The sequence below is a fragment of the Centruroides sculpturatus genome, unplaced genomic scaffold (genome assembly GCF_000671375.1).
Source record: "Centruroides sculpturatus isolate CEXI.00-Female unplaced genomic scaffold, Cexi_2.0 scaffold1225, whole genome shotgun sequence".
Classification (NCBI taxonomy): Eukaryota; Metazoa; Arthropoda; class Arachnida; order Scorpiones; family Buthidae; genus Centruroides; species Centruroides sculpturatus.
In genome coordinates this window covers 20,599-30,069 of record NW_019385655.1, presented here as the reverse complement: position 1 = coordinate 30,069, position 9,471 = coordinate 20,599, and the positions used below count along the sequence as shown (strand labels likewise).

Sequence of the window (9,471 nt, the reverse complement as noted above, 5' to 3'; positions counted from 1 at the left end):
TATTGTTACTTAAAACTTCCATTGTTACTTAACACTTCCATTGTTGATGGAAGTGTTAAGCCTTAATCCTGTCTTTCTCCCCCCCGGGAGGAATTTCGAAAAATCCCTTCTTAGTGTGCGTTTTCTTGACGTACTCTATCTATGTACCAAATTTCAACTTTCAACTTTTAACCATTTGGGCTCTGCACTTATTATTATTGTCATCAACCCGTCTCGATTATATTATAGATATATACAGTACCTAATTTATATATAATTTATATATAATACTGTACAGACGATAGTAGACTCAATTTACCCGCCTAAACTCTCTGTAGCGTGGCGCTAGATGGCAGAAAGTAGTTCAGCTGCTCATCCACTATTAGTCCAGATTCGACCAATCCTGTCGCGACACAAATCGGCGACGACGTTTTACGAGTTCCTTTTAGCGTCCTTATACGAATACTGTCGCAATTTTTTCGCTACGTTATAGGAATCTCCGTTATAGGAACCCACGTTATAGGGGGATCGACTGTATAATAAGTATCAGATTTTTCTGATATACAGAAAAAATGCTTACAGTTAGTTTGTAAACTATTGCAGTATAATTATCATACAGACTATTTATACACTTTTGTATTAAGTACTTCATATTGCAGGGCTTAGTGAGAAAGGGTAAGATTATAAACGTAAACAGTAGGAAATAGAAAGTAAACATCGTTTCAATATATGAAAATACAATAAAATATATTTTAATATTATTAGAAAATACGCTTTCTGTTCATTTCTCATGTATAATTTTTTACAAGAAGTCAGAGATGTTAAGCAGAGTATTACTTGTATGTAATCAATTTTCAAATATTCCAAGTCGCGTAGAGAGTAGAATAGATATGGGAAAAATGATTCTTAGTCAGATAAAAAATAACAATAAGTGAATGTTACTTTTCCGGCAGTTATAACTTATAACAGAAGAAAGTTATTACAATAAAATAGACAATAAAGTCTTTTATATTTTTGGACACAAAAGACTTTTGAACTTTTAAAAACAATAATGCTGAGCGTTTACACTGTATTTATGGCTATGTATGTTAATGTGTATAGAGGCACGTACCTTTTTCTCTTATTTTGAATTTTAATAACTGCTGTACATTTCTCAAAAACGTATCAAATGTTTAACGAAGGTTGGATTTACGAAAGGTTTGTAGAATTTAAAAAATATCGAACCATTGGTTCAGGAGATTCGAACTCCACAACCTTTATATCTCACACACCAGTCTGAAGAAGTAAATATAAGTGAAGCGATTATAAGTGTTGAAATGACATACAGAATGCAATGAAATAGTTCAGCAACCGAGCAACCAGTCCTTTAATATAAAAAACACACGTATGACTGCAGTTTGACATCTTTTTAATGATCACATGTCACAATCTGAGTTATAAAAATTAAATGTTATTATCAGATACATTCTACAATTTTCAAATCATTGAATAGCTGAATGAGTTTTATAATAAAAAAACCAGTAAATGCAAATACCGAGTAAAGTCGTCATTAATTTCAATCATTCAGGAGATAAGACACACGACCCTTGTATCGCCTCACTTTTTCAATTTTTAATGAACAAAATATAATACAGTATTATGAATTCCCATAATACACAAATTTCCCTACCAAATTTCAGGAAATTTTGACGAAAAGCACGAGAGTCATTAACTTTGAAAGGTGGTAAACAAAACCGATTAACAAACACTAACTCTCCAACATACATGCATACAAAACAATATCCAAATTTTTTGAATTTTTCGATTTTCTCGCCGAACTCTCGCATCGTAAGCGTGAATCATAACCTTAAACCAACCAGTCTTGTTTAATGACTCCCGATATCTTACTCAAACACTCTTTCTTTAGAAAAAACCTTCACCTTACGCGTGAGCAAATCGTACTTACCAGAAAACGAATAATACGAAGTTATACGCGTAACAGATATTGTTCGAAATTACCGCCATTACGTAAGGTACACAGGTCACAGCCATTCCTTGTAGAATATTGTAGCTCGTTAATGACAATTAATTTTTATAATTAATAATACAAAAAGATTCTTTAAACAGAAATGATAACATTTAGAAAATTCCATTCTATCTACAAACGAAATGCTCGCGGAAAGTAATATGATCGAGTGGTGCCGTGGCTTAGTTGGTTAAAGCGCCTGTCTTGTAAACAGGAGATTGCGAGTTCGAATCTCGTCGGTGCCTTAATTTGTTTTGTTGTTTCTATTTGTTTACATTGGCATTTACAAAGTCGAGAAACCCTAAAATTTGGTGAAAAGTTTTGCCAACACGAGAAACTTGGCAAATCATGCCACGAAAGTTAAAACTTTTTTTATAAACATTAAAAATTTTAAATACTTACATCATAAAGAATGATAAATGTAAATAATGCAAAATATATAGATCTCCTTACTGAAAATTATTACTTTATCATCAGATTTATGCAAACGAGTAATAAAGAGAAGGAAACAGTTGCTTAATATTATTTATCCCTAAAACCTGACATCGATCGTCAAGCGCGGCTACCTTGTAAACGACGTTTGACGTTCACGTTTTAGAGATGCAAACTTAGGCCGCAACCTCGCTAATATCATTCTTACACCTAAAGTCACTATATTACTTTTACTTTGGATACGTTCGTAGTGTTATTTCGTTAAAATCGTACAATTATAATTGACCATTACCGTAACGCGATCACATTGTGTATCGATTCACAGAGCTTTTCCTCTTCGGTTTGAAATAGTATTTACGAACAGAGAATAATTTTACTGTGTTGAAGTTTGTAAGGAACTACGCTTTTAGCCACAATCTGGAATCAGACTACTGAAATAAACTACAAAATGCAATTTTCTTGCGAAAATTGTCTAAAGTGTTATGTCAACCACATTCCAGTTACAACGAAGTCGTTAGAAATAGAAAAAACAAATAGAAACAACAAAACAAATTAAGGCACCGACGAGATTCGAACTCGCAATCTCCTGTTTACAAGACAGGCGCTTTAACCAACTAAGCCACGGCACCACTCGATCATATTACTTTCCGCGAGCATTTCGTTTGTAGATAGAATGGAATTTTCTAAATGTTATCATTTCTGTTTAAAGAATCTTTTTGTATTATTAATTATAAAAATTAATTGTCATTAACGAGCTACAATATTCTACAAGGAATGGCTGTGACCTGTGTACCTTACGTAATGGCGGTAATTTCGAACAATATCTGTTACGCGTATAACTTCGTATTATTCGTTTTCTGGTAAGTACGATTTGCTCACGCGTAAGGTGAAGGTTTTTTCTAAAGAAAGAGTGTTTGAGTAAGATATCGGGAGTCATAAAACAAGACTGGTTGGTTTAAGGTTATGATTCACGCTTACGATGCGAGAGTTCGGCGAGAAAATCGAAAAATTCAAAAAATTTGGATATTGTTTTGTATGCATGTATGTTGGAGAGTTAGTGTTTGTTAATCGGTTTTGTTTACCACCTTTCAAAGTTAATGACTCCCGTGCTTTTCGTCAAAATTTCCTGAAATTTGGTAGGGAAATTTGTGTATTATGGGAATTCATAATACTGTATTATATTTTGTTCATTAAAAATTGAAAAAGTGAGGCGATACAAGGGTCGTGTGTCTTATCTCCTGAATGATTGAAATTAATGACGACTTTACTCGGTATTTGCATTTACTGGTTTTTTTATTATAAAACTCATTCAGCTATTCAATGATTTGAAAATTGTAGAATGTATCTGATAATAACATTTAATTTTTATAACTCAGATTGTGACATGTGATCATTAAAAAGATGTCAAACTGCAGTCATACGTGTGTTTTTTATATTAAAGGACTGGTTGCTCGGTTGCTGAACTATTTCATTGCATTCTGTATGTCATTTCAACACTTATAATCGCTTCACTTATATTTACTTCTTCAGACTGGTGTGTGAGATATAAAGGTTGTGGAGTTCGAATCTCCTGAACCAATGGTTCGATATTTTTTAAATTCTACAAACCTTTCGTAAATCCAACCTTCGTTAAACATTTGATACGTTTTTGAGAAATGTACAGCAGTTATTAAAATTCAAAATAAGAGAAAAAGGTACGTGCCTCTATACACATTAACATACATAGCCATAAATACAGTGTAAACGCTCAGCATTATTGTTTTTAAAAGTTCAAAAGTCTTTTGTGTCCAAAAATATAAAAGACTTTATTGTCTATTTTATTGCAATAACTTTCTTCTGTTATAAGTTATAACTGCCGGAAAAGTAACATTCACTTATTGTTATTTTTTATCTGACTAAGAATCATTTTTCCCATATCTATTCTACTCTCTACGCGACTTGGAATATTTGAAAATTGATTACATACAAGTAATACTCTGCTTAACATCTCTGACTTCTTGTAAAAAATTATACATGAGAAATGAACAGAAAGCGTATTTTCTAATAATATTAAAATATATTTTATTGTATTTTCATATATTGAAACGATGTTTACTTTCTATTTCCTACTCTTTACGTTTATAATCTTACTCTTTTTCACTAAGACCTGCTATATGAAATACTTAATACAAAACTGTATAAATAGTATGTATGATAATTATACTGCAATAGTTTACAAACTAACTTTAAGCATTTTTTCTTTACATCAAAAAAATCTGATAGTTGGTAGGCCTATATTTTTAACTTTATCAATTTCAAATAATTATTAAATTAAATTATATTCAAATTCAAATTTAAAATCAACGTTTATTAGTAAATGAAGCATTTTTGTTAATACTAACATAAATTAAAGAAAGTATTTCATTACATAACTTAAATATACATTAATTTAACATATTTATTAACAACACAATTTAACACTTACATAAAAAAAAACTTAATAAGAATATAAACAGGCCAGTAAAGTAAGGAAGGAAAATCTAAACATTTTTAATTAAGTTTGCATTAAACACAACCGAAATATGTGATATAGATTGAAACGTATGAAATCTCTGACTATACAGTATAATATGTAAATGATAATATTACATAATCCGATTTTATTTTATTTATGATTTGCAAACAAATAAACTGAACTAGTACCAGAAAGTCGAGAATGAGTGAAGTTAAAGGATTTCATTAGTTATAGGCAAACAAGATTATACGTATCCGAAAATTGTTAAATGTATGTATCGGTTATACATAAATCATAGGGTAATATATGAAGTTCTCGTTAAAGTTTAATTATTCATTGAGTCAATAATTATAAAAGTAGTAATGCTATAATGGTTTTATGACTAACTAAACAAAATCTTAGGCTGTTTATAAGTTAGAAGTGGGTCAAATGAAAACGTAATTATGTCAATTGTACTAAAGAAAATGTCTTCTTTAACAATTGATAATCGAAAGTGAAAGTAATGAATATTATAATTTCATTATAAATATTTTTGGATGATTGTCGCCAAGTTTTTAAAATAAGATATGTAATTTCGAAAATAGACGTGGCTCGAAATATTAGAGGAAACATTAAAATTTGTTTCTAATTATTTAAACGCAGATAATTTTTATATGAGAAATAAATTGATTTAAGAAGTGATCTGTGGACGACCAAAACAATTCCTTTAGTATCATTGATTAAAGGTATAGGTCAACCAATATATGTCAATGATATTGCTACATAATAAACGAAAAATTTAATTATTGGGGAAATATGGTAGCGTAATGGTTTTTTCTCTTGTGCTGACATTGCGAAAAAGGTATGAAACAACCCCAAAGCATAGCAATCACATTGTGAAAAATAACTACATAGCTCATGGAAATGAAATTGAAATTAATCAGGGAATTAAGGAAGAAAAAAGAATATAAGAAATAGCATTATTCTGAACGACAGATTCATTCTGTATTGATATTTCGACAATTGTGCCTCTAAATGTTAATCTTTTTACTAATCGATTTTCATCAAGGAAAAAGTTTGTAAGTTAGAAAATTGCTTTCACACTACACAGGCAACGTTTTAAAATTTACTATAGGCCTCTCTCTCTCTCTCTATATATATATATATATATATAGATATATGTTATGAATAATGTCATTAANCATGTTTTGGAAATGTTGAGTCGGATTAGTCTAGAATCGATTAATTTTATGAAATAAAACCTTTCAAACAGCCATATTCCGTAAACTTCACACGTGTCAGGCTGTAATTGGCTGTGATTCTTACAAAATTGATTTTTAAAGAACGGAACGTATCTACGTCTTATAGGGGAATCGACTGTATTTTCATATATTGAAACGATGTTTACTTTCTATTTCCTACTGTTTACGTTTATAATCTTACCCTTTCTCACTAAGCCCCGCAATATGAAGTACTTAATACAAAAGTGTATAAATAGTATGTATGATAATTATACTGCAATCGTTTACATACTAACTGTAAGCACTTTTCTGTATATCAGAAAAATCTGATACTTCTTATATTTTTAACTTTCTTAACATCAACTTATTATTGAATTAAATTATATTCAAATTCAAATGTAAAATCATCGTTTGTTAGTAAAAGGAAGTATTTCATTACATAACTTAAATATACATTAATTTAACATATTTATTAACAACACAATTAAACACTTACATAAAGAAAAAACTTAATAAGAATATAAACAGGCCAGTAAAGTAAGGAAGGAAAATCTAAACAGTTTTAATTAAGTTTGCATTAAACACAACCAAAATATGTTATATATACAGAAACTTATGAAATCTCTGACTATAGAGTATAATATGTAAATGATAATTTTACATAATTCGATTTTATTTTATTTATGATTTGCAAACAAATAAACTGAACTAGTACCAGAAAGTCGAGAATGAGTGAAGTTAAAGGATTTCATTAGTTATAGGCAAACAAGATTATACGTATCCGAAAATTGTTAAATGTATGTATCGGTTATACATANTGTATATTAACTCTTAACAAATTCGGCAGATGGTCTTCGCCAATTTTTGGCAGTCATCGCAGCTGTAATCCGTTGTTTTTTATTGGTTCCTGCGCAAAGTTCATGCACCCGTATCTCATATTGTGTGCATTTGATCATACTTTCTTTTACGTCTTCTTGGCATAATTTACAGTACCAACTGATATTTTCATCTCCCTGTTTTTTTTATTCTCCTTTTGTGATATTTTAGTAGTTTCGCTTTTCTTCAAACCAAGATTCTTTTATACGTTTTTCTTCTTGCAATTCCAAGAATACCATGTAGTGGAGAAATTATTTCAAATGTCGCTCGAACTGTCTCTGTATTAGAAATGTTTACTTTCATACCTAAAGAACATTCCTTCGCTTTCTCTTCTAGACATTGATCTCGCTGTTTTTCCGAAGGGTGAGTTGTCGGTACCTCAGGAAGTTGTGGGGACTCAACTTCTTCAGTCTGTTCTCGCTCAGTAGTCTGATTGGATTGTGCCATACACGTTAAAGTATCTGTTTGTTTTTGCCGCCTTTCAGTTGCCAGATTCTGGGAGACTTCTGCCGATTCACTTAGATTGGCATCTTCGTCAAGAACAACATATTCCTCATGCCCGATCTTAAAGCGATTGCAAGTCCACAATCCGCAAGATTCGAAGCCATGCATTCCTGTGTCCATACAAATGGCTCGAGGATATGCTTTATTAAGGAACCAGGATGCTTTGCATCTACGATGCGCAAGCAGCACTAAAATTCAGTTTTAGTGATTTGAAAAATGACCTATTTAGTCTATTCATTGATGTATATTTAGTCCTTGTAACTGTCGTCTAAATGTCAATTACGGTACATTATATACACTAAAACTTCGTTAAATTATAAGGTCTTGTCTTTATATTTTTTAATCGGTTCTTTCATATTTTCTTTACTCCAAGAATTATATTTTCTTTTTGACACGTTGTTCTAAAATTAAAGAAGATTAATTTTTAATTGGTTTTGAACTTTTGCAGTTATTTTTTAAATCAGAAACTTAAAAAAAATAAGTTTACGAATCGGTAATACTTTATTGTGACATTCATCTAAAATGGTTTTCCTAAATCGTACCAGTACGTTTTAAGAACATGCCTGGAGTACGAAATAGGCGCGAGAGTCAAACAAATTTTACATTAGTCGTCAAAAAATTTGACAACAGATACGCATATTTCATCACTTCGGATGAAATCACAAAAATACGCACTAATACATCACAGATAGTTAAAAAAACTTACATACGATCCAATTTGAAGAAATTTCGTACGAAATGTTTTTGCAACATTTCGTACGAAATATTAGAGAAAAAGTTGAAAAAACTTTCCTTTTCAATATTTTTGTCGAGAGCAGAGTAACAGCGTGTTGTCTGTCAGATGGTAATATGACCGATTGTTATTTACTTCTTTTGCTACTAGAGACACTAATAGCTATTACGGGAGTCAAGATATAAGCGAAGTACGAATTAGGCGCAAGTACGAATTAGGCAAGTTTCCCCTAGACTGAAACAGATATATTATATAATTAGAAATTGGTTAATGGAATTATCAAAATCAACAGCGCCTTCATTATAGGTGTGTTNCGTAGCGTGGCGTTATATTTTAATTAGTAGACGTTATCGAAGCGAGAAATGGCATATAGAGGGCGTGGTGAATCTATTAAATCTAATATAACAGAGTTAATTATATTGAACTCGCTTATTTATTAAGTGCGTTAGATAATCTATTAATTAAAAAATACATTTAGAGAAGTCTACGGTTTTTACTGGCTTACCGATCAAACGAATACGAATGGAAGGAACCTGGACCATCACTGACTGATTTCCCTGGAAGTCGGCTTCTTACAGAAACACAGCTTCCTAATCATCAAATGTCACGGCACGCCACTGGTATTGTATAATAGCAATATCATTAACATATATTGGTTGACCTATACCTTTATTCGGTGATTCTATAAGAATTTTTTGGTCGTCCTCTGATCACTTATTAAATCAATTTATTTTTCATATAAAAATTATCTGCGTTTAAATAATTAGCAACAAATTTTAATATTTCCTCTAATATTTCGAGCCACGTCCAGTTTCGAAATTACATACAGTAGAGCCTCGATTATCCAACCCCCGATTAACCGACACCTCGGTTAACCGACCATCCTAGTCGGCAAATTTCAAATGTCCGCTAGTGATGTGCTACAATATTTGGCTATGTCTTGGCTACTTTAATATTATTTTTACGCGTTTTTGCTGGCAACACTCATTCGACCATCAAAGGGAGCCAGTATTTATACGAGGCTTAATTTTCTAATTTTTAACGATACAATAGCGACGATTATTATTTTAAAAAATATTTGATAGATGCTTAACATGGAGGAAAATTCAACGCGAAGTACATTAATAACGATATACTAATATACTAATTACATGGGATATAATAATATACTACACTAATAATGGATTTTTTCATACTTTTCGGTTATCCGACTTTTCAATTATCCGAC

At 31.1% G+C, this 9,471-nt stretch overlaps 1 protein-coding gene and 2 non-coding genes across 3 annotated transcripts in view; 1 reads left to right on the top strand and 2 right to left on the bottom strand.

Annotated features, from left to right (window-relative positions):
• Positions 1–2,155: 2,155 nt before the first annotated feature.
• Trnat-ugu lies at positions 2,156–2,229 on the top strand. Its single transcript has one exon. It is a non-coding gene; the product is annotated as a tRNA-Thr (tRNA).
• Positions 2,230–2,971: 742 nt separating this feature from the next.
• Positions 2,972–3,045, bottom strand: Trnat-ugu. The gene has a single exon. It is a non-coding gene; the product is annotated as a tRNA-Thr (tRNA).
• Positions 3,046–7,192: 4,147 nt separating this feature from the next.
• Positions 7,193–9,471, bottom strand: part of LOC111640903 (probable multidrug resistance-associated protein lethal(2)03659) — a 17,084-nt gene continuing 14,805 nt past the window's right edge. The window contains exon 7 of the mRNA XM_023386998.1: positions 7,193–7,679. Coding sequence (XP_023242766.1) covers positions 7,193–7,679 — 487 coding nt within the window. The remainder of the gene's footprint in view (positions 7,680–9,471) is intronic.